The sequence below is a fragment of the Sceloporus occidentalis genome, unplaced genomic scaffold (genome assembly GCF_023333645.1).
Source record: "Sceloporus occidentalis isolate IW3139 unplaced genomic scaffold, rSceOcc1.0.p SCAF_27, whole genome shotgun sequence".
Lineage (NCBI taxonomy): Eukaryota > Metazoa > Chordata > Lepidosauria > Squamata > Phrynosomatidae > Sceloporus > Sceloporus occidentalis.
The window spans coordinates 12,703,842-12,730,062 of NW_028317007.1; the positions used below are offsets into that span (position 1 = coordinate 12,703,842).

The window sequence follows — 26,221 nt, forward strand, 5'->3', positions numbered from 1 at the left end:
TGCAATTACACTTTGTTTTGTTCTTCAATTAGTGAAAAGGACCATACCTACTAAAAAGAAGGTAGTACTAACATGTCTAACACCTTGGCAACAAAAGTGAGTACACCCCCTAACATGAAAGTTATGAGAATTCAAAGAATCAGACTAATATTCCTGGCTTACTTTTTGTCCAGGTGGTCCCTGTATGCCAGGTATGCCATCTAAGCCTTTTTGACCAGGAATACCATCCAGTCCTGAAGGTCCTGGCATTCCCTGGTGACCTGCAAAATCATAAACAAAAATGTTAATCATCTGATGGCTGAGCCATTCGATCTTAACATGTGGATCACAATTATGTCAAATGTTATTATATCTGATAATCCATTTTACATGGCACTGTCATAAACACTTTACATATATATGTAGGACTACAGAGTGTGGCAACATATTTTAGATGTGTCTAGCTACTAATGTATATCCCGGCATCCCCTTAGTAGAAGAGCTTTCACAAAGTTTATCTAAGGTTTTAGCTTAAAATGCAACAAACTAATATACCATTACCATAGTAATACAACAGGAGAGATAAACGTTTAACCTTGTAATGCATTTACCTAGGCCAAGGAGGGGGGGACTGGCACCTTGTGGCCTGGGGCAGGGAAAGTCAAGTGGCTTTTTTTTAAGTTTTGGAGGTGGCCCCCTGGATGTTCCAGTCATTCTGCATAGAACTCTTAGTCTTAGGTTTAGTAACTTGTTTAATAATAATAATGCATTAATATATTGTCTTTCACAGATGTATGCTTTTATTATTGTTCCTTAATTCTGCACGGCCCTGGAGATGAGTTAATGCACATACATAAGTTATGTTAGGTATTTTTGCATAAGTAGGAACAAGTTGTCCACAAGTCAAGGGATTTTGTGTCCAGTTGAGCCCTACCAGCTCTGTAATTTGTAAATACAATCTCAAATGGAAATACGTACCCTTTGCACCAGGAGGCCCAGGATATGAGACACCAGGTAGACCAGGTTCACCCTTTTCGCCTGGAAAACCCAGTCTTCCAGGAAGTCCAGGAGATCCCTTTTCACCTGTAAAAATTAGTGATTAAAATACATGTACATACAAAACTACAGATTTTAACCATTTAATTAGAGAAGGTAGTACCTTGGTCTCCTGGCAAACCAGGGGAGCCTGCATTTCCCATTGGCCCTGGTGTTCCTGTTTTCAAAATGACTCTTCCAGGTTCTCCCTTATTTCCTGGTAAAAAAATAAGATACTTTGTGAGAAACACAGTGCAGATTACTTTTGTCTAGGCTATACATTATTGGGCTTATAAAATAATATAAAGTCATTAGTAAGGTATATGCGTGTTGTAAAGTTAAATTATAATAAGTTATTACATAAATAGGTGGTATATAACAGTATAATACTGATCTATTATACATGATTAGCTTCTAGTGAACAAATAAAATATTTACCTTGATGACCTGGAATGCCTACAAATCCAGGTACTCCTTGGTCCCCTTTTTCCCCAGGTTGACCTGCTGGCCCAACTCCTGGAAGTCCTGGGAAGCCTCGTTCACCAAATGGTCCAGGAAATCCAACATCCCCAGGAGGGCCACGTTCCCCTTTGGCCCCAAATGTTCCCTAGATATGTGTTAATGTTAATCAGTGGAATAACCAGTATATAAAACTTTTGTCACCTTTAACAAACAGGCAAACATTTAAAAAACTAATTGGAAACCATTCTGTATAACTATGGTTCTCACTTAAGAAGGGAAGCAAGGATTGTCATCTTTAACATAGTATAGGCCGGGAACAGGTAGAGCAGAGCAGGAATAAAATATAAAGGTGTAAAAATTAAGAACATGGATAGAATATAGGAGTCTTGGGGTAGGGGTTAAAGCACAATAACAGGAGGGTTGAAGGATAGAGAAGTGAGACAGGTACATTGACTGATCCATTTATTCTTCACTCACCAATTAAGGTATGTGAAGATTCTGTTTTTAGGAAAGCGGATTGTAAAGTTATAAATGTTTGCATTGTCTTTGGGTTGACACAAGGTGAATACTGCTGTTAATGGAGACAGATCAAGATAACGCAACACAATATTTGACTTAAAAGAAACATACCGATACACCTTTGGGACCAGGTGGCCCATGCTGACCATCTCTCCCTGGCCTTCCCTCTCTTCCAGGAGTCCCTGGCTGTCCTGGAATTCCAGGATCTCCTTTATCTCCTTTCAGTCTTGATTCAAAATGTACTTCACCGGGTTCTCCTTTTGCTCCAGGGCTGCCCCTCAGACCTGGAACACCCTGAAGTCCCTAGAAGCAATGTACAATAAAATATTTTGATGTACAGTACATAATCAACATACGCAAAGACAACTTTAATGTATATAAGACTTACTGGTGCTCCGGGTAGCCCATCAAAACCAAGTGGACCCCTATCTCCTTTGATTCCTGGCTGTCCAGGAAAACCTGGAAAATATTAATTATGTCTCAAATAGAGTAGATTTCTGCCCATAACCCAAGAAACGTGGGTCTTCTAAATAATTTGAACAAGAGATATCCTAAGACTATGGCTGATGCATGGACATCAACATCCAAAATCAATACCTGTTGGGAAATCAGTGTTTCGCAATCTCAAAGGCTGGTTTCTATTCAGTATTCAGGTTGTGGATATTAGGAGGATGAGATTAGGAATTTGAGCACGTGGATTTTTAGCAAAGATTTAAAGTTAGAATGGCTATGGGAGAATCTGATAGGATGAGGGGGGAACTCCAGAGAAAAGGTGCAGCAGCAGAAGAGGAAAGCAAGTCCTGGACATAACAAAGTGAACGGTTAGGGATGAATTTGAGAACAAGAGCAAAGATATGGGGGTGCTTTAAATCTAATGCCAAAGGGTATGGGAGCTAATCGCGAAACTGGCACAGTGGGGCAGCATATAAAGAACAATAGGACTAGAAAATTATTTTGGCAGAGTTTAGAAATGGATTGGAGTAATAAAGGGCAGAAAGAATCTGATGCTACCTCGTTAGCTTAGTGTCTCCCCATATCTGTGCTCTACCTATTGCTCTCCTGATATCCAGTTCCTGTCTCCTGCTGCTTTAACCTATTGATTACCAACGCTCCTGACCCAGATTGTGCCTTGACTACTCTTCTGCCTGCTGATTTAACCTGTTGAATACCAACACTGCTGACCCGGATCGTGTCCTGACTTCTCTTCTGCCTGCTGATTTAAACCTGTTGAATACCAAGACAGGCTTCTCGGACCCCCCTAGTCCACCTCCAGGTAGCTTACAGTTGCGCCCAACTTCAACAGCTGGTCTGTGCCATCATTGCCCCCAAACAAGTTGTCTGTGCCTTCTTTGCCTTTTGCCCCTCCTTCCAACATATGTAAACAGTAAACACACTTACACAAATTACACACACTTACTCATACTCACTAACACACTCTACATCTCACCCCACTTACACATCCATGCTCACAAACACCTACACATCCATGCTCACACACACACAAGTACATATCCATGCCTTCATACACACACAAGTACACATCCATGCCCACACACAAGTACATATCTATGCCCACACACAAGTAAATATCCATGCTCACACATACATAATTACACACCCATGCTCACACACACACACACACACATTATTACACATCCATGCCCACACACACAATTACACATCCATCCTCACATACACACAAGTACACAGCCTGTGAGCAGCCTTGGCTTCACCGCGGGGTCCAAATAGTTTAGAAAGGGCCATACTGGTCCAGGTCAGAAGGGCCCTTTCTAAACTATTTTGAATCAGTTTGAGGAGACAGGAACAGGGGGTCACAAAGGTCACACCGGGCCCCCTAGAGGCACTGGCCCTGTCACCTCTGCAACAGGGCCAGTTAAGGAAAGGTAGATTATTGCATATGTGTCGTCAAACTAGAGGTGGTACTGAAATCCAAAAGAAGATATTAGAAATGGAGAGAGAAAGTGTAGACTGAAAACTGAGCTCTCAGCCACACCAATGGAGAGGGTAAAGGAGACTGAACAATTGCCAAAGAAAGGAATGCTAAAGGACTATTGAGAGAGGTAGCATTTGAGCCAGGAGGTAACTGTGTCATAGATGCCGTAAAAATAAAATGTAAAAGGGTGCCCCAGAAGGATGAGTAAGGAGAAGTGAACTTTTGTTCTAGTGGTGAGGAGATCATTAGTAGACCCAGTAGGGCTTCTACATAGAAAACAGATTGAAATAGGGGAGACAGCATAGTAATTAGATGATGATGCACATATCCTACAATAGATGGTGAAGAACCTTTCGTGGGGTCTATGGGTTGGGAACAAGACAGTAAAAAGAGAAAGATTGGGAGCAAGTACAGTGTGCAAAAACAAAAATTAAGGATGATTGGTTGGGACCTTTCCATTTTATATATAAAGAGACAACATATATACGGCATATTTTAATGATTTCACAACACACTGATAATACATTGGCTTATGAATGTTAAAAAAATAAATGCATTAAATCTTACCTTGTTCTCCGGGGGGACCTTGGGGACCTGGAGCTCCAGGAAGTCCTTGAGGAATCGTATCGCATGTTGGACAGGCATCTCCTTTGTCACCTAAAAATATTAAGAAAAGATTAATCTCTAATAGCTTGTGCCCAAAAATGTTCAGTAATTATAACACGGTGTGCAAAATATCTCATCCACTTTCTTGCCATCATTTTACAAATGGGAGGCAAGTGTGATTTTAGATATCATGGATCATCATGTAGCCATGGAACCAGCGTAGCGAAGTGAAAGGGGCTTTGGCTGGGTGAGGAGGTGGCCTTAGAATAATGGGGTTAGGAAACATTGGTTAAGGGACTTTGGGAGGTCCTGTATTAATAGGTCCCTCCATTTTGTGACTGTCACTTTTAATTAGTTTTTCTTGCCTGAATTTCCCACCCTCCCTCCCTGTTATTAGTAGGATGATTGAGGTTCTTCTCATCAGTGTCATTGTTGGTTAATAGGAAATAGTGTGTTTCTGGTTTGGTTGGTGTTGGTGGTTTCGAGCTGGTTGGTGGCTCAGAACCTGGTGTGGGAAAGGTGCATCTCAGTATGCTCTTTCCCAATTGGTTTTTATGTTGGGGTTAATGGTGCTGTTGTATCTATGGGAAGGGGGTTGTCATTGTCAGGGGGATGATTGTAAAACAATGGGTGGGATACATGCACTATATTACTTGTGGTGTCAATTCTGACAATGACTTGTGTAAATAATTGATTGTTTTTGTTTCCCAAACATATTAAAATCTGTGGCCATTTTCTTATCCAAAACAGAACTACATATAACACAAGTTTATCTTTCCTGAATTTGTTTGTTTTTTTGTTATTGACAGGATTGAATCTGTCCATTTTAAGGGAATACAAGCTTAAAATTGCAAGATTTTATCCAGTCAATTACAAAAAACAATGTATATATTTTACAGGCCAGATAAATTGAACCAATCCATTCTGTTGAATTTAGAGGTAAATTGCAGACAAATTTTCACACAGCTGTAAGTGAAAATGCTTTGTGGAATATGTCTAGTTAAACACATACTTCATTATGAAACTGCATATTTTTTCAGGGGAACTTTGCAACTATATTTGTTAGGTAAATATGTGTACATGTGACTATGCGAGTATGACTTTTGTCACATGCATTCTAATTTTACCGGACAGACATCTCCTGTTGTTATATGAAGTTTTGTAAAGTGGTGTTATCACCATAACAACCAAAAGCAGACAACATTTGTTTATAAATACCCAAATGGCTGAAAAAAGGCAACCAAATGACTATTGTAAAACAACCATTGTGACCATTAATTTGTCATCAACATTTTAGTTACCAAAACATTATTACTTTTGCTTCAGACAAAATAATGACAAGAGATTAATAACATCGTTTACTGATGTAATTTGTAACCGACCCCATTAGTTTGAGTTAGGCCTAGCACTGTCTCCCAATCACAATATGGTCTTTGATGGAAAATGTACTTTACCTTTTTGTCCCCTCTCTCCTTGGAATCCCTGAAGTCCAGGCTCACCAGAAGATCCTGCGTCACCAGGAAGTCCAGGTAAACATTCTTGAGTGGGATCTATACATTTAGTAAATGTAAACCAACACATATGGTTATATTGTAATAAATAAATTCAGTAAAAAAAGTGAAAAAGAAAAACAAAAAATCTTTAGAAATTAAAATGTTTAATGACATAATTAACAAAATAAGTTTCCTACAAGTAGTTTAACAATGGCAAAAAAAAATGATGTGATGGTCTTAATGCTGAAAATCCCTCTTGCAGCACAATAAGTAAATTGATTTACCTGCCTTTATAAATACTACTAATGTGAATTTGATGTGTTCGGTCACAAAATACCAACATATATTTATAAACTGTTTGTGAGGTTCTTTTATGGCTTGACTTTAAGTTCAAAGATCTCATTTGGTGTCATTGTCACATTCCACAAGTGTTTGCAGAAAACTTTCAATACATTGTCACAATTTAAATATTGACCATTTTGGGGGGGTTTTGTGCTTAAGAGACTCTTATACATAAGCCTGCAATGTAAGATCATTCAAATTACAGCAATGCACCACAGTATTTAAATAAATGTAAATATCTCTATGTATTATTTGTGCAGTGCTGCTGATCTTCCTGAGCCATGTAGTCTTGAGGGATCACTAGACCTTATGATATCCCACTATGAACTCTAATTGCTACATGAAAACTGCTACAATAATAGCAAGGATTATGAGGAATCAGGGGAGGAAATCCAAAGCTACTGTTACCAAACAGTAGGAAGAAACATCTCAGCATAATAAATTCAATAGGTCTGACTGATGCTTAGAGAAGGTGAAAACGTCATTTCCCTGGATGGTCTCTTGATGCTGATAAATGGAATTTGGAAGGGTTTGCCCTAGCAAGTAAATCTATTATTGCTCAAACATTCTGAAGAACGACCGATGAATCTGTTTAATCTGAATAAAGAGTCAGCCTTAAACCCTAATATAGTATAAAATGTACTGTGTTTTGTTGAAAACGCTGCCACAATACATATAGAGGTTTAACAAAGTATACAAAAGTATACAGAAGTCATTTTCAGAAGAGGAGAAATTTTTGGAGGTCATTGTCTAAAGCTAAAGGGTCAAAAGCTTAGATTTGAACAGTATAAGATGTAGATAGAGTAGTAGTATGGGATAGACATATGGCTATCTTTAATCTAAGACAAAACCAAGAATCATTTAAGGTTAGAATCTTTAAAGCAGGAAAATAGACAGAGGGTTTCACCTAATAGTTGTTAAATGCTGCCAATTGTTATGTTCCTATCCTACTTACCTATGGGGCCAGGAAGTCCAGGTAAACCTGGAAGACCAGGTTGTCCATCTTTGCCTTTTGGTCCCTCAAGAGGTAATCCTGGTAAACCACGCTCACCCTTTTCACCCCTTTCACCAGTAAGACCAGGTGCTCCAGTAGATCCAGGGATATTCAAGCCTTTCAATGAAACATTTGACATTAATACTCAGACCTCAAAAGAACATGCATGAATAAAAGCACACATGACTTGCTTTAGAGTTTGGGAAAAACCTGAAACAGTCAGTAGCCAAGTGTGAAATACACTGTAAAAATGTAAAACGAATACCGACTTATGGTAAAATATCTCACCTCGGTAATTTGTTAAAACTTGTCCCTTTCTGATGGAATTCTAAAGTATATTATAGTATTTAGTGTCATTTCAGATTTATTAGATTCAATATAGAATTCTAATGTAAAAATGGTGGAATGTCTAACACATTTTCTGAATCAGCAGATGTGCAAAATAATTCATGGATTCCAAAAGTTATACCCATGCGCCTTTTTTTTTTAGATGGTAAAAGTGTATTGTACAAATTTTATTTTGTAACCATTTTAGAGTTGAGCTATGTATGCATTCTTGCCATATCTGGGATGCAATTTGCATGTTGTGTAGCTACGAAATAACCCCAATAAATGACCCTAACACAATTTAATACATCTGTTACATCATCTGATTGTCACAAGTCTTTTGTATATATAGATATCTGATACCTTGATCTCAAATCCTCCCTACATCAAACATTAAAAGGCAATGTCACCCAAATATTTTACACATTAGAAATATTTTACCTGGTGGTCCGGGATTTCCTGCAATACCTTTAATACCTTTGAATGAATGAAAAGAAAAAAAGAAAAAGCGTCCTTTAAAAACTCAAACAGTTTTGACAGCATTATAAGATCATTGGGAACCGGAAGGTCATCTTTGGATATACTTGTATTACACGTAAAGACGTGGGAGGTATTTTTCTTAGTCTGTTTTGCTGTGTCTCATATAATCAGCAGATCATCAACACTAAGTTTTTGCTAGCATTCTTATGATGAGATGATTTTACATATACATCAAAACCTATGCTGCATTTAAAACTGATGTTCCACCTATTCTGCTGATTTAACATATAATTAAGCTTAAATTGGACTTGATTCCATTAACCTATCTTAACCTTAATTGGTTTCAACATCACTGATTAACACATGGCATGTGATTTAATAGCCTCTCTATAATCAGATCCCAAGTATAGAAACTAGACAATGATACATCTGACACCTATGTACTGAAGCCATGCGAAGGGATCCCTAGAAAGTATTAAGGAGGTCTAGAAACCAGAAGGAGGTCTTAGCACTTTTAAAAGGTAAAACAAATTTTATTGTTTCCCTAGTGAGGAGTGACATGATTCTGCTGGCATAAAGCCCTGGGAAATAAGGGAAATACCCTCTAACCTACAGATTACCCACACTGTCTGCCTCCAGCAATTTGTAGAAGTCCTATGGCAACCAAACAAACATGGGGGTACAAGTTTACAGTAAATAACATACCGATAAATCCCTTTTCTCCTTTGAGCCCAGGAAAACCAGGTAAGCCAGGCTCTCCTTTCTCTCCAACAACTGTTTCCTGTCCATCATGTATCACCTAGACCCACACACAGCACATAATAAGAGAAATCCAACATATCATGTTAGGATATTAAGGTCAGTTTTCAATTCTAACATACAATATATATGTATATACTTACAATTCCAGGAGGTCCTTGTGGGCCAACATCACCTTTATCTCCCTGCAGGAAACAATAATGTGAGCATGTAGTACATAAAATACATAATAATAAATGGATTCTGCATCTGTCAGACAGCAAGGCTCATGTCATGTCATTTATTGGGTGACAACAGGTTTCACAACACTTAACAATACCATGCAATGGGGGAAAATAGTTAAAATACAGAGAGTATTACGCAGCACTCTAAATTGGTACTAAGTGACATGTAAGTCTGTCCCCAAAAATGGCAATCAAACAACAATCAATGACATTGTAAATCTGTGAACCTACTAAAAGATGCAATGTCCCAGGTGGGGGGTCTACGTCTGGGAACCATGTTCTGCATATGTGATAGATCTTATTGCAAATCATGTATGTGCAAAGGTTGGTTAATGCATTCGACCCATCAGTAAATTACAACATAGGAGCATATATCCAATGCATCAATTAGCTTGAGTAGGCCTCCTTTTTACAAACCCAATAGTGCAATAATACTTTCTACTCACTTTTACGCCATCTTCACCGCGGAGTCCAGGAGATCCTGGTACACCTGGGAATCCCTATTCAGACAAGTAATGAATATATTTTTCTACTTTTAACTCTTATAATTATTGTAATTAGTACATTCACGATAAATTTACACAAGAAATAAGTGTTGGAGATAGCTGGTATTGATTTCTAACTGGGTCACAGCAGGCTAAAGATGCTTCTTTGGATGTTGTACTGTATAAAATAAAATACTTACATCATGCCCCCTTTCTCCCTGATCACCGTCTTTTCCAGGTTTCCCCTTAAATAAAATGTAATGAGATGTAAGTTAATTATTATTTATTGCACATTACATAAATATTGCACTGAAAATAAGCTTGACACATGAAGATGTAAGAGAAGCATAGAATTGAACTCCAGAAAATGTTAGAAAAGCTAGAATTCTATCTGGCTACATTCACCCACGGAGGGTAGCAGATAGCCAAGGCCGGTTACAAAGGGCTCCTTTAGAAAGTGTTGGTCTCTTTTGAAGTGTTATGCATAATCAGGGGACAACTGTAATGGTAGCCCAAACACTAGGCAGTCCTCTTTTAATGGTTAGAGTGGTGTATTTAATGTATGGGATCAGACTTAAAAACCAATGTATGAAATAGAAAATGCAAATCCAGTATCTTAAAATCTTTTCTGGGCACTCGTCCTTTAACCCCTTCGTGACAAAGGCTGATTTTACTTTTTGTACCCTTCGTGACAATGGCCTTTTTAACATTTCTGCACTGCTCGTGTTTAGCTGTAATTTTCTTCTTTCCCGTTTACTGAACCCACACACATTAGATATTGTTTTTTTCAGGACAAGAAGGGCTTTCTTTAGATGACATTGTTTTGATTGTATCATATTATTTACTACTAAAAAAAGTATAAAATATGGTGAAAAATTTAGAAAAAAATGACTGTTTCTAACTTTTAGTTGAAAAATCTTTTACTCATCTATAAAAGGTAATGAAAAAACCTGCTAAATGGATTCTACTATTTGTCCTGAGTTTAGAAATACCCAATGTTTTTATGTTTTTTTGCTTTTTTCTACCCATTATGGGGCAATAAGTACAGGTAGCGTTTTGCTATTTCAAAGCCATTTTTGCCAAATCTGGTAATTCTTCCCCCCATGTGCCATTTCGGGTATCTTTGAACCCGGCCAATGCAATTTACCCCATCAAATCATATATTTTTGAAAACTAGACAGCCCAGGGTATTCCAAATGCTAGTATTTTAACTATTTCCATGCACCATATCTACCACCAGTTTTTGTCAAACTTTGTGGTAGTCATTTTTTTGCATTTGTTTTGTCACACACATTTTACTTCAGGTATGAATTAAAAGGTTCTCGTTTATGTCACTATCACAAAACACCCCAATATGTGTTCAGCAACATCTCCTGAGTACAGCGATACCTCACATGAATGATTTTGCCTGGCTGTTTGGGGGCAAAAGGGCCACATTTGGGGCATGCGCATTTTTCAATGTTGAACTTTGGCATTTGGGGATCCACTGCCTATGCCCTATTTGGTACATCTTTGAGTCGGGCCATTTCAGTGTGCCCAATAAACCCATATATTTTTGAAAACTAGACACCCCAGGGTATTTCAAATGCTAGTATTTTAACTCTTTCCATGCACCATATCTACCACCAGTCTTTGTCAAACTTTGTGGTAGTCATTTTTTTGCATTTGGTTTTCCACACACATTTTACTTCAGGTATGAATTAAAAAGTTCTCGTATATGTCACTATCACAAAACACCCCAATATGTGTTCAGCAACATCTCCTGAGTACAGCGATACCTCACATGAATGATTTTGCCTGGCCGTTTGGGGGCAAAAGGGCCACATTTGGGGCATGCGCATTTTTCAATGTTGAACTTTGGCATTTGGGGATCCACTGCCCATGCCCTATTTGGTACATCTTTGAGCCGGGCCATTTCAGTGTGCCCAACAAAACCATATATTTTTCAAAACTAGACACCACAGGGTATTTTAAATGCTGGTATTTTAACTCTTTGCATGCACACATTTTACCACCAGCATGTTTTCAAAGTTTGCAGTAGTATTTTTGTGTGTGTATTTTTCCCACACACACCTACTTTATGTATGAATTTACAGCTCCTAGTATATGCCGCTGTCACACGACACCCCATAATGTGTTCAGCAACATCTCCTGAGTGCAGTGATATCCCACATGCATGGGTGTGTCATTTTTGTGGGAACTAAAAGGCCACATTTGGTACGTGTGCATTTTTCTAATTGGAAATTAGGTGTGTGGCCATCCTTCCCCCGGTGTTAATTGGGACGTTGTGGAACCTGGCCAATTCAATTTACCCCATCAAATCATACCTTTTTTAAAAGTAGACACCCCACGGGCATTTAATATGCCAGTATTTTAACTCTTTCCATGCGAGAATTGTTTTAAGCTAATATGCTAATTTTAGGACTTGCTCACAAAAATATATTTTTTATATATATATATTTTTTTTTTGTCTTTTTAAAAAAAAAAAATTTAAATTTTTTTTTCAACTTGGAGGTTCCCCTGATAGTGACATCAGTGGGAAATGATTTTTACATTTTACTAGTTTTTTTACTATTTTTTTTCTAATTATTATTAATTTTATTTTATTTTTTAATTTATTTTTACTAATCACACTGTGATTAGAAAGTTGGGTTCCATTGACTTGCATGGTGAATGCAGTACCTGTATTCAACCTGCAAGTGGAGCCAAAGTTCTCTAGATGGTCTGGACCATCTAGCGAACTTTTAAAATTTGTTGGTTCCTGTTACAGGGCAGCGGCCATCTTGCTTGATGGCGAAGATCATCGGCAGCTGCGGCTGTGACCGCTCTCCGGAGCGGTCACAGCCCATCGAAAGGTAAGTGTTTGGTGTCGCTGGATGCCTCCTGATCGAGGCATTCCAGCGACACCATTTAAGTTTAGGAGGCGATCGTCGATCGCCTCCTAAACGCTTTTAAAACGGGCGTCCGCCGCCATACAAAGTATGGCGGATGTTGACGCCCCGTGGAGGGGCCAGAGATGGCCCCTTCATTCCGATCGCGGCGTTGCTGAATGCCTCGAGGTCGAGGCATTCAGCAACGTTTTTTGGGTGCAGAAAGCGAAAACAGATCGCTTTCTGCACCCGTTTAAAGACGTGCCGGTCCTGGCACGTCAATTGTCGTAAAGCACATGCTTTTCCGTGTCGTGCCAGGACCGGCAATTGTCGTTAAGGGGTTAAAATGACATTATGGAACTAAAAAGGTGCAAAGGAGGGCTACAAAATGAATAAGGGGATTGCAGGATGCGTCTATATATGCTAGGAAATTGGCATGTTGGATGTTATAACATTGTATAAATATGTACAGTGCCAATATAAAGAGCTCTCCGGTGATCTGTTCATTAATAGAAATGTACAAAGAACAAGATTTGAAGAGTGAAGACTTGATACACAACAAAGAAAGGGATTATTTACAGTAGAGGCAAAAAAGGCATGGAATTTTCTGCCAAGAGAGGCAATGAAATGCATAACATACAGGGCTATACATTCATATTTTAGAGCTTCTTGATTAAAGTATAAATCTGATAAAGTGATAAAATCTGAAAAATAGTTTAATTGGGGGTTTTTTTGCCTTTGTTTGGATCAAAAAAAAGGGTAGGTAGACGGGCTGAACTTGATGGACTTAGGTCTTTATTCAACCTAATGTACTATCAGGGCCAGCCCGACAATGGAGCCGAGTGGGGCAACCGCTCCAGGTGGCACTTTTGAAGGGGCCGCACTTTGCCACCCCAAGCCCTTTTTTTTTTTTTTTTTTTTAAAGCGAAAGAGAGAGAAAGGGGCGCTGAGTGGTTTTCGCTTACCAAGCTGTCAGTACCCGTTCGGCGCCCCTCTCTCTCTCCTCTGTGGCGAGTCTTCCTGTTCGGTCTCAGTGCCGGCTTATAATGCTGAGTGCCGGAAGATTTCCGCCGCTCATCATTACAAGCCGGCACCGAGACCGAACAGGGAGACTCGCCGCAGGACTGCTGAAAGGTAAGTACAAGGGAGGGGGGGGCGGCGGCAGGGATGGAGGGAGAGGAAGGGTAGATAATGGGGGGGGGCGGCAGGGACGGAGGGAGAGGAAGGGTAGATAAGGGGGGAGGGACGGAGGGAGAGGAAGGGTAGATAAGGGGGGGGGCGGCATTTTAAAATTCGCCCCAGGCGGCATTTTGCCTTGGGCCGGCCCTGTTTACTATGTTATTATGATAGTATTATCTGCCATTGTTATCAAAGGCAAAGCACTGGCAATGGTGAAGTGATAGATTCGGAGAAAAAAGGCAGAAACCCAATAGTTTCTGGTAATTAACTTAATACTTGCTAAAGGATACTTTGATACTTGCTAAAGGATTGGATTTTCTCTAACTTTCCTTCATAAAATATTGTATTTTGTATTACTGATTGTTCCTGTGAGTATCTTTATAGTTACATTCATCAGTGATTATTAAATTAGATACTTAAATATAAATATCTGATTTTAAAAAAAAAGCAAAGATACTTACTCTTGGTCCTGGCTTTCCAGGTTCTCCCTTTTCACCCTTGATGCTGGATAAAGGATCACCCTTAAAATAAGCACATTATTATACATGAGCAAAACATATAATGATAAAATGATGTGTATAATGATATCACTACGGAACCAGTTATGTAAAAAAAAAAAAGAATGATATTTAAACAGTGGAAAAGAATCTATGGTAAAAACATGATGAGCACTGATGAACTGCAGCCTCAACATAAACCAATAATGCATCATATAGTATGGTCCAAATAACAAGATAAAGACTGTGCCCTTTCTTCCATTCTGTTCATTACCTTTTATATCAGCCCAAACCTTTAGCTTTCATATGCCCCTTAAACTAGTTTGTGTTCAAATGATAATTCATCAATGACATCTTAAAAAAACTGTAATGCATTGTACTTACTGGATCACCACGTTCACCTTTTTCACCTGGAATGCCCTTTTCTCCCTAAGAACAAAAATTCAGAGTTCATATGCACTTTAATCTAACGCCAAATCCACCCTCATCTTTAGAAACAGTCTGTGCCATTGATATATATTGCAACTTCTTTACAACACAATACAAAACAGAACAGAGCTGCAACGAATGGGTGCATCAAGTAATGTTTTCAGTTAATTTCAGGAAGATCCCATGTTGAAAAATGAAAATGACAATATATAAATTATATATAAAGCCAATTAGAATTCAGTGATCTGCAACATTGCATCGGATAGCTATGGGTATATGTAACAGTCTTATACATATATACATGTGTTACCTTTTCCCCATACACTATGATTAGTCCTTTGCTGTCTTGACCATGTGGGGCTGGGCCTGGTGGTCCAGGAGGGCCAGTAGCTCCGTGATCACCCTATAAAACAATACCAATAATCATACTGAATTGTATTCACACAGCATAAACACATTCACATAGCATCCACATAGGACTTTCATATTTTATTTATCAATATTTTCACATATATTCCATGTTTTAACATAACACTATTATTTATGACTATGGCAACCAGCCATTATGCTGTTTAGTGCTGAGGCAAAGTTACCTAAATTCAAATTTGTTTTTACTGTATTATTTGCTACAAACATTAAATAGTATTACAAGAGAGACTTACTTTCTCACCCTTTGGTCCATGAAAGCTTATTCCCATTGATCCCTAGGGAAGACAAACATAAGAACTTTTTAACAACTGTTTATTATTAATTACAATAACAATAATTCATCTGTGCAGAGTTGATAAATGTTACCAAGGGAAAAAAGACAAAAATGGATTGCCGATTGGTCCCAGAGAAGACGGTCGAAATGAGTTTGGTATACATTACAGTGGACAAAAACTTGTGAATAAGAATGTGGGGCCACGTAAGCTTTGGAGACATCAGTAATCCATTCTTCAGATGTAATAAGAACAAATAATTAACTCTTCAAATCTCACGTATGTCATGCACACCTCCAGCTCTCAAAAGGTTAAGGCATATTATCAGTTGGTTCTTACCTTTGGTCCTGGTTGCCCTGGTGGTCCTGGGGGACCCTAAAGACAGCAATGGGAACACCTTATATATTGAAATATGTACATTGTTGCTATTGCTAGATATTCTCCTATGTTCCAGAGAAAGCTTTAGTAATTATTCACATAATAATTATCTTTGCATGACTTTTTGAATCTAGAAATTACATCATTAGAATGCCATTTTACAAATTAATGATGGCAGAGGTCATTTGAGTAAAATATAATGATTTAGACATGTACCTGTCAAACATTGAGAATTAATGTTCACAGACAATATCTGTGACATGGAACAGAACTAGATAAATAAGTATCTAGAACAGTAATGGAACATTATTATCTAGAACAGTAAGAGCTCCTCTCTGCCAACTAACAGGAATTATGCTTCTATGATAATTTAAAAAACAAGCAAAAAGCAATTCACATGGCTCTCCGTTGCAAAGGGTTAAAGAGTATACATTGGTTACTTACCAAACGCCCTGGTGGGCCAGATGGACCTATAGGGCCAGGGATCCCTGGTAATCCTGGTGGACCCTATAATAGAAAGGAATATATATCTTAAAATGTGAATCAATCCAAACATTACAATTTACTCTATAGTAAGAAATCAGGGACAACTCACTGGCAATCCATTAATCCCGGGAAATCCCTTTTCCCCTTTTATAGTGGATCCCATCATTCCGATCACATCACCTGGGTCTCCCTGGAAAAAAAGCAATGTTTGAAGTATTTCATGCAACGTGTTAAAAGGTGTTAATGCCAAAATTAAACATGGCTAAACTGTACAGATGTATTAAATTGTAATATAATCTAATAAATGAAGACAAATGCACAGGAATATGACATTATTATGACACTGTATAAAACCTCTCAGCTGACATCCTGCATATGCTTATGTATCAAGGTAAAGAGTTCCCACTATATTGGTGACAGTTCCTAACTATATGGTACTTCGGTAGCAAAGAAAATCTATAACAACCTGGTGAATCACACCATCATGGAAGTATAAGGGGTTTATTCACTAATGGGAGAGTTGTGGTTTCAGCACCTTGCATCATTGTCTGTTATGAAGAGCCAATACTGGTAAGTTTCTCCAGGGTGACATGCTGAGGAAATATTAGTGATTTAATTATACTAAGCTCTACCTGTAACAAAAGCATGTTGACCTTTCACAATGAATGTTGAAGTCAAGGCATTAAAACCACAACTCTCCTGAAAACTCTCCTGTCAACTCCCCCCAAAGTGTTAGGAAGAGGAGCCTTCAAAAAATACACACCACTACCAACCCATCATTACTGCTCTTACTGTAATTTCTTTTTTGCAAACCAAACCTTTTTCTTCCAGAATAAGCCCTGAAAAGGTGAAATACCAGTTAAGGTGCCATGACCGGGGAAGGATAGGGCACACAAGGATGGATCGTCATTGTGTCTTAATTGGAGGGACACCGTGGCCATTTTAAATTATTCCAATAGCTGAAGTAAACTTTATTTCATCAATAAAAGCATGTCCATGTGTTTCTTGGTTCAGGTACTAGGATAAGGCCCAAGTATCCTAAGTAATATTTTAAAAAATGAGAAAAAGAAAAAAAAGAGAAAAAAAATACCTTCATCCCTGGCAATCCTGGAGGTCCCTAAAAAATAATACAGATTGGAGTGCCGTTAATATTATTTTTAAAACATAATAAATCCAGTTTTAAGGGCAATAGTTTACAAATATCATATTCAGTACATGTTTCTAAAACCTAAATTATTTACATACAATGTAATATATGTCATGATATTATAGAGGATATATCCACAAAAACTCTGGTTCATTCCCTTAACATTTCCTATCTTAACTATTGCAACCCTCTTCTAGTTGGCATTCCACTGTCTCAACTCTCTCCTCTGCAGTGTATCCTAAATACTGCTACCAGGCTTATCTTCCTTGCACGCCACTCCTCTTCTGCTTAGCCACTCTGTGAAACCCTCCACTGGCTCCAAATTACCTTTAGAATTACATTTTAAATCCTGGTACTAATATATAAGGCCCTCCATAACATTTCTGCCCTCATAAAAAATATGGGCTAAGGTTCTCCTCCTCACTTGTCACCTCTTCCTTTTCCCATCTACAAGATTTCACTCGAGCTGCCCCATATCTCTGGAATCTACTCCCAAGGAACCTTCAGTATTCACCCTCCCTCCCAACATTTAAGAAACATCTCAAAACCCACTTCTTCAGAGAAGGCGCACCATCTTAGCTGCTAGAACTTCCTTGTCATTGATACAACCACCACATTACCTCTCACCCTTTCTCTGTGACTTACGTTTGCCCTCACCCCATTCTTCAAGATTGTAAGCTTGCAAGCAAGGCCCTGTATATCAAATTTATCGGTATGTCTTTGTCTGTCAATTCTAGTCTTGTCATATCCCTTCAATATATGTATTGTAAGAAGCTCCGCATAAATTGTTGGCGCTTGGGAACAGAAGATTGGTGCTATGATTAACAACGCGCTATTAAATATAAATTTAGATTTTTGTATTATGCTTCCATTGAAACTGGCAACAAATTATACTTTATGGAAATCCATAGCACCATGTAACAATTTTAACAATAATGAATGCTTTTTGGTGACATAGTGAGTAGGGAGCTCTTTATGTACTTTTTATTATGAAAAACAAATAGCATATAAATGAGGCAAAGAATAAAAACATGATCATGATTAATGACTGGTGGCATATGAAACTGCAAACCGGCACCCCAATATTTCATCTCAAATATATTTTAATAAAAACATTTCAAACTGAAAAGCTATGTAATCAATTCTACATCTTATAAACAGCCCTAACACTGAAGGCCATCTCTTTGATTTTGATTCATGAACAAGAAGCCACTGGGAAGTTAAATGTAGATTTCTGATCATTTTTATAATCTAAGCACTATACTATATTAGTGTATGAACACATATGTACCCTGACTGATCTGAGACGGACACACCAGAAGGGAAAATAAAGTCATTATGTTGAATGTTTTAAATCAATGGGATTTTCCTTTGAACAATCTACTACATTTTAGAAAGTAGTATTTGGGGTTTTGACGAAATGTACACATAAGTCCACATTTATAGCATTGCTAGTAGGTATTTGGTGCTGTAGTTTCTACACATATTTAAGTAGAAAAAATGCATACATTTGTATATGTGAAAAAAATGAATTAGTAAAATGTAATACTTACTGGATATCCAACTATACCTGGAAGCCCAGGAGGACCAAGAGGTCCTTGTTCACCCTAGAAGGGGCAAAGAAGAGTTTCACATTATTTTGGAAGGAAAACTTGCTTGTACTCCAAATGGTTTATACATCATACCTTGAAACTCTCCGGGTTTCGTCAGCACGTCCCACTTCCCAAACTTGAAAAAAAATTTGTGTCCCACAACATTAGGGGGGCCGCCCACTGACATCAGCTGGGCAAACCACCGGTGTTAGTGCAAGGGGCGCTCCAGGTAGCCGGTGCCAGAAATTTCTCAGGTATGTTTATACATACATTTTCTATATGGCTTTTGAGCTAAACTACTTGTTAGACACTCTGGCATGCATGTCATGAACCAGAGCTTTACATCAACCATATAATGAACTCTTAATTCAGCTCTAGATGGATTTTGAATTGAAATCATGATCATCCTCTTCAGGGTCATCATTAATATTGATTGGACCATGGGCAAGTGAGAATCCCTAGAAGCATGGATGGATGGAGCAGGTTTGCTTGCTTGCTGGTGGTGGATGAATGGCCAACCAGATGTTTGCCACTTGCCCAACCACAATCTTGGAGGCAGGTATTTACTTTTTACTTTTTATGCTGACCAAACCTTGAGGTTGAGCAGCTCTACCTGCCACACATAGATGCCTCATTCATGGTGTCCAGAGAAAATTTTAAATTGCTTCAGATTCTCATTTTGGTTAAAACGCATTGAAGTCCCATTGATTCAGCCACTTATAAGCAATATAGCCATGTAAAATTAGATAGGACTCATCCAACTTGGGCTACTTTGACTTAGTGGCGGGCAAAGTAATATTTGGCCATATAGCATGATGGAATCACCAATATTTATGCCTTAGATAGGTGTTTCTAAATAGTATTTGCTGTATTTTATGCATTGTTTTGTGTATTTATTGGCCATTATTATTCTAGCAGCTACCCAGAAATCTGAATGTTTATACCTTTTATGCTTTTTATGTTGTGTTCTTCCCTTTCTGGGGGGACCTCAATGCAAGTTTCACAGGTACTTGCTGCACTGACTCAAAATAAGAAAAGGCTGTCATCCCTCCTTCTGACCATAGCATGACTCTATGTAATCATCCTCACCCCACACGAGCAGGGCATCGAAGGAGCACAATATTATGCTGAATGTAAATATGTATGTAATATGAAATAGTATGCATCTTAAGTGGTATGGATTGGGTTCTTTTAGCATTTGTGAGTACGAGGAGTTTTGCAGAAACTCTACTTTGAGCGGCTTACTGCATGTGGGCATTGAACAACTACATGGACAGAACAGTTGGCAATTTCAGCACCCCAGTTGATTAATGTTTTAGCTAATCTGTTGCCGAAATAATTGGGGATTTAGACAAGAGACCACTTTGATACATGTTGTTAAAGGAGACTACTTACCTTTGTGCCATTACACCCTGGAATTCCAGGTGGACCTGGTGGGCCATCTTGTCCAGGTAAGCCCTATTTAAAAAAAAAATGTTACCACACAAGACAATTTGTAATATTAGCGATAATTTAGAAGATAAGTGTATGTGTTCCAGTATCTTCTGTGTACTTACAGGTAGGCCTGGGTTTCCTGGATATCCCGGTGAACCAGCAGGACCCTAAAATCAAAGAAAAGTTGAAGACACAAATCAACAAAATACCACACCATCCGCCAGATGGCCCAATAGTAACCATTTAAAACATGTAAGTGTTAAACTGAAAAGGATTTGTAAATTGTATAGAGTATAAAGAGGTAATGTTAGGGTTTATGACAAAAGGCCACATTTGCAAAAATATGTGATATTAAAAATAGCTGTATTTTTAAGCTATGGGGAATAACAGGTGAGCAGCTGAGGTTCTAGAAAATGTGAATGGAGACATATACTTGACCAGTCCAAAAACCTAATTACATCATTGATAGTGGGCTCCCCTCTGATTTTAATTAATAACATAACCCTTATTCATTTAAATCTGGAATGATAGTTATGCTGTTACTGATTTAGTTTATGTCCTGATTCCAATCTGTTAAACCATAAACCCAGCACTTTGTCTGCAATCGTTTCTAATAACTCTTTTGTTACAGAGCGCAAACAGAGTCACAACTTCAGTACATACATTTCTAAATTTCTAAACCCTTCTTAAGTCGTTAAGAATGGCCAAACAAACATGGCTGCTTGTTGAACTGAGATAGAATTCTCCCTTACTCTGGTTCCTTTTGTTCCTGGAAATCCTGGTTCTCCTGTGTCACCCTGCAATACAAATGTAAACATGGTAAAAAATATTATTTATAACCAGTAATACAAAAATCCTTATTTTGCAGTCACAACTGATTACCTTATGACCCAATGGCCCTGGTGGTCCCTCTGGTCCTTGCAATCCAGGAAAACCTATTATGCCTGGTAAACCAGGGAGACCTCTCTCGCCCTGCAGAAATCAAAAATATGGTCAGTGTATGTGCTACATGTTATAATAACCATATCACATCTATACAAATTACATCTTTTGCTGCCTACTCTAAGGAGTTTCGAGTCACGTGCCACGTTCACACCATAAATTCATTAATATGTAATATCTTATTTTATTTTATGTACAGGAAATTTCCTTTGACATCATAATACCGTGTTTTTCATTCAGTGAAAACTAGTACATTTAAATTGAGAACTTGAATTCTTGCTTGATTTATGGCAGTTAAATGTTCAAAAATGTATAGATGTCGACCATAATGTGAGTTTACTCCCAATGCATTGGATGTTTTACACATTTATAGTCTCAATTAAACCTGTGATGAAAGGATTCTGAAAAGAGATTTTGATGAGGTGGAAACAAATATCTGCCTAAAATGAAGTCCTTTATAAATAAATAAAAAATATTTATTAGCCCCTGCTAAAAATAGGGACTGGTAAACTGACACATTAAGAGCAGCTACTGTTCCTTTTTTTGTTGTAGTTCTCAAGTATTGTGAAAAACTACAATGATAATTTTTTAATTTGTTAAAGACTGGAAGCACATTCACAACAGTGAACTTTTATTCACTTCTAAATGTATTCAATTTTCCTTAAATCATGTTGGTTTGTAAAAAAAAATGTTTTCATCTGCCACAAATTTCAGATACTCCTTGAAACATTGTGAATAATGACACCATGTATGCATGTTATAACCTCCAAAAGATTTACAATGCAGCCATTTGGTGTATTAATGGTATTGATTTTCAATCAGTCCATAATACAATGGATTTCATTTATATATATATATATAATAGTATACTTTATCTTTTAAAACCGACAACCAATTTTCGGTGCATATTACTTGCGATTTTCAAGAATCTATCTCTATAGGATTAATATATAAAAATTACTTACATGAAATGAAAGAACCAGTTATTTAAAAAATATATTTGTATTAAAAACATAGTGCATTTATATCTTTTAAATGTTATCTGTGATGTTATTCCATCATAATCACCAGTTTCTTTATTGATAGAGGGTGAATTGGGACCCCTATAGAATCCCAAACTAGGCATAATATAAGTTAAAGATATCTATATATAGTAAATTCTGACTATTGTTAATAACCATTACTATAAACAAAATGAATTATATTATAAACTATTATTATATGTATTTATTTATTTATGTTGTCTGTAATATTTGTATTTTTATAGTTGAAAAAAATCAATAAAATGATAGTGAACGAGAATCCCAAACTGTCCATGTGTCCGTATGACTTAATTTCAGAAAATATGAAATCAATGCAACAAAATAATAAGAATTTATAACAAAATATAAGAAATGTAATTACCCTTATCTGTAAGGCTTGTTTTCAGATATATAAAGGTTGGTTAAATTAGCCCATTTTACAATCAATTTAAATACCTGTATTTTTATATTTTCACCACTAGGGGAAGCCCTGAGACTACTAAGGAAGACTTAAAGGGCTAGATGAGTTTTTACCTTTCATGTGCATAACCAGTGCTTTATTTGGGCAGGAAAAAACCTGATGCCCTCCCAAATTAGGGAAAGTAAAATGTGTAACAATATGCTGTACTTCTAACTGAGAATTTACCAGAATATAATCCTATAAAGCAATATGCATTTGATCTTTATGCATGCCTGATCATGGGTCATTCCTAGATCTTTCATGCTAAGCATTATTACCGTATTTGCTTGATTATAAGACGACCCTGATTATAAAACGACCCCCCAAAATCTGAATATTAATTTATGAAAAAAAGAAAAAGCCTTAATATAAGACAACCCTATAGGAAAAAAGTTTTACCAGTAAATGTTAATTCATGTAAACTATGTGAACAATTGTTTGTTAATAAAAGCTACGATTGAGAAAAATATTTTGTTTTTATTTCCTTTTTTTTCAACCTGCCCCCCCCCAGTTATGCACATCTCCCCCCAGGCTTGCCACTCTGCCCCAGAAATGCCTTATACCCCATATATGCCACTGTGCCCCATGATATGCCTTTTAACCCTCTTAATGCCACTGTGCCCCATGATACACCTTTTAACCCTCTATATGCCACTGTGCCCGATGATATGCCTTTTGACCCCCTATGTGCCACTCTGCCTCCAGAAATGCCTTATACCCCTATATGCCACTCTGGCATTTAGGGGGTTAAAAGGCATATTATCGGGCAGAGTGGCATATAGGGAGGTATAGGGCATTTCAGGCAGAGTGGCATATAGAGGGTTAAAAGGCATTTCACAGAGCACTCTGCCTCCAGAAATGCCTTATGCCCCCCCATTTAACACTCCCTCCCCCTCCCTCCTCCAAACTTACTGGTGCTTCTGAGTCCCCCCGGTGCTTAGTCCGGGCAGCGTGTAGAACTCTACGCGATTCGCGTAGACAACTTCCGCTCTACGCGAATCACGTAGAGCTCTACACGCTGCCCGGACTAAGCACCGGGAACTCAGAAGCACCGGTAAGTTGGGGGGGGCATACACAGGAGGATCCAGGTCCCCTGCATTGCTGCAGGGGATCTGGATCTTAGTCTCATAGTCAGACCTATTTGAGGTCTGATTAAAAGACAACCCCGATTATAAGACTAGGGGTATTTTTCAGAGCATTTGCTCTGGAAAAAAACTTGTTTTATAATCGAGCAAATACGGTATATTTTGCCTTCTTCTTGTATCACATCATAGTTCTCTGTGTGAAAAGTTACACTGAAGAAGACACAGCAGAAAATAATGTAGGCACTCCTTATGATGACAATGAATCATCAATTACTTATAGTCTGTTTCTAACAATATTATACTGAAATTCTGCAAAGCAGATCAAATATAAGGTAATGACAAACCAAAGAGACCCAAGTCTACATACAAAATGAGCAGTGGCAAAAGTCCCCTTTGTTAGAAGGTGAAAGCAAGGCAGACACAAGTGAAATGCCAGTAAGAGAAGATGCTTGCTGCTGAACTAGGCAAGTTCTGCCAATTATTCAGGTGTATGTAGGAAAGGAATTGAGAAATGATTATATAAATTAAACATTAGGCTACTGCTAGGATACTTTGGTATATTGCTTTAATCTACCCAGAGGCATTAAATAATTTAAATCAAGTTCATTATAACCAACAGATATTTTCAATTGCACATCTTGTTGGATACTAAAATATGTCCAACCTGATGGAATCTTATGAAATATTTTTTTTTATAAATCCTGTGAGTATCTTTGGCCAACATAGAACTGCATACAGTAACACTGGAGCTTCATGAAGCACCATGCATTCAATATTTGTGTAGCATGTATCATTGTTTTAAAAAACGCTAGAGATGTTTCGATATTTAATTGGGTTTTTTATATTAAAAATGCTGTATGCCAATGTTTAGTATCAACACGTATATATTTTCTTTTTCAATGACGAAACTAAAGTAGAATTTTTTTTTAAAAAATGGCCAGGATTTATAAAAAAAAAATTTCATTTAGCAGTTATAATTTGTTTGCAGAATGCCATAAACCACAAACGCTGTACAACCTGAATAAAGCCAAACATAAAAATGCATGACATTCACTGGCCCAAGGCAGTTATTCCCAGAATGCACTGTGGCCCTTAACTGGATGTGAGATTAGTCTCTGGTCTGTGAATGAATACTGGTGCAGCAGGTAATTGCTCAGACCAACACACACAACCGCAGCTCAGTCTTTATATTACAATCTAGAGGAAGGCCCCATGTGAATTTACAGGGAAACATTCCTAGGGTAATAATAACTGACCTCACTGGCAAGTAGTCAAATAAAGAGTGCCTTAGACTAGTCATTCCATCTGAAAAAAGAGATCACTGAGGTCCCAAAAGTTGTGACTCCACAACTTTAATTTGTTGGCCCAATAAAATGTGTCACAGTTGAGTAGACTTCGGTCTCACTTTGACCCATATGGCTTTATCCATTTTTCTTAGGATTTATTAAAGAGATATGAGCATTTTAAAATACCTTCAGAGTCTTTAAGAGTAGCCAGTTGGCTAAATGAGGTATATCATCCAAGAGATATTGTGCAAAACATCTGGTCACCTGCAGACACGAGTAGATGCCATCTCACCTCACTGCTCCGACACTATATGGAGTGTAGTCAAGGTCTGCTCTAGAGATGGAGTGCGTTGCTGGCCGGATCAATGTCTAGAAGCAGTGTCTTCCCAGAATAATCACTAGCAGCCTGTAACTCGTGAAGTACTGAATTGCAAAGGGATTGAAAATCTAATTTTGGTTTCCTGTAAAGATTTGTAGTACTTTAAGATGACAATGACGTGGCCATCAAATTTGTTTATCAATGCGGTGCTTATATGTTAATATATTAGATTTTTCAGTTTATTTTCATGTTTCCTCTCATGTAGGGCCCTTTGCTTGTTAATACGCAATATTCATGACACAATATTGTTTTCTGGCCACATTCTTTTGCAAAGTATGGCTGATCAGAAATGTTTATACTGGGCATTTGGCAATGATAAAGTTTGACTCAGCAAGCGGATGTCCTCAGAATAATTACATGAATTAAGATCTCTGCTCTTGTAATCAGTTTCCATATGTTTTGTCAATTTCCCTAAACTTTTTTTTGGAACACTATGTTCAGACACAGATGGTAACATTGTCATCTGACTAACACACCCTTCCTTGTTCGCACAATATTTAAAGTGCTGAATTGTTGCATCTTAAGAACCAAGTTTAAACGTAAAAAGTTGTCTTAAAGGAGATGGATGACTTTTTAGTTACATTGACATGAAATGTAACTAAAATAACCTAAGTGTCCTTTTTTTAAGCCAGGTTCACAGTCATCTGTTGGGGTTAATTCACTAAAGTGTGAAGT

At 37.7% G+C, this 26,221-nt stretch overlaps 1 protein-coding gene across 1 annotated transcript in view; it reads right to left on the bottom strand.

The window, feature by feature from the left end:
• The window catches only part of LOC149299947 (uncharacterized), a 53,220-nt gene that overhangs the window by 21,822 nt on the left and 5,177 nt on the right, over positions 1-26,221 (bottom strand). Inside the window, exons 3-27 of the mRNA XM_089485883.1 lie at positions 21,255-21,344; positions 21,125-21,169; positions 20,495-20,539; positions 20,334-20,396; positions 18,900-18,953; positions 17,290-17,316; positions 16,309-16,389; positions 16,158-16,220; positions 15,675-15,710; positions 15,297-15,338; positions 14,945-15,037; positions 14,590-14,634; positions 14,170-14,229; positions 9,621-9,674; positions 9,094-9,135; positions 8,897-8,990; positions 7,346-7,501; positions 6,010-6,105; positions 4,517-4,606; positions 2,384-2,454; positions 2,107-2,298; positions 1,453-1,621; positions 1,139-1,231; positions 958-1,062; positions 163-260 (exon numbers count right to left, since the gene is read on the bottom strand). Of these exons, the coding sequence (XP_089342009.1) occupies positions 163-260; positions 958-1,062; positions 1,139-1,231; positions 1,453-1,621; positions 2,107-2,298; positions 2,384-2,454; positions 4,517-4,606; positions 6,010-6,105; positions 7,346-7,501; positions 8,897-8,990; positions 9,094-9,135; positions 9,621-9,674; positions 14,170-14,229; positions 14,590-14,634; positions 14,945-15,037; positions 15,297-15,338; positions 15,675-15,710; positions 16,158-16,220; positions 16,309-16,389; positions 17,290-17,316; positions 18,900-18,953; positions 20,334-20,396; positions 20,495-20,539; positions 21,125-21,169; positions 21,255-21,344 (2,004 nt within the window). The remainder of the gene's footprint in view (positions 1-162; positions 261-957; positions 1,063-1,138; positions 1,232-1,452; positions 1,622-2,106; positions 2,299-2,383; positions 2,455-4,516; positions 4,607-6,009; positions 6,106-7,345; positions 7,502-8,896; positions 8,991-9,093; positions 9,136-9,620; positions 9,675-14,169; positions 14,230-14,589; positions 14,635-14,944; positions 15,038-15,296; positions 15,339-15,674; positions 15,711-16,157; positions 16,221-16,308; positions 16,390-17,289; positions 17,317-18,899; positions 18,954-20,333; positions 20,397-20,494; positions 20,540-21,124; positions 21,170-21,254; positions 21,345-26,221) is intronic.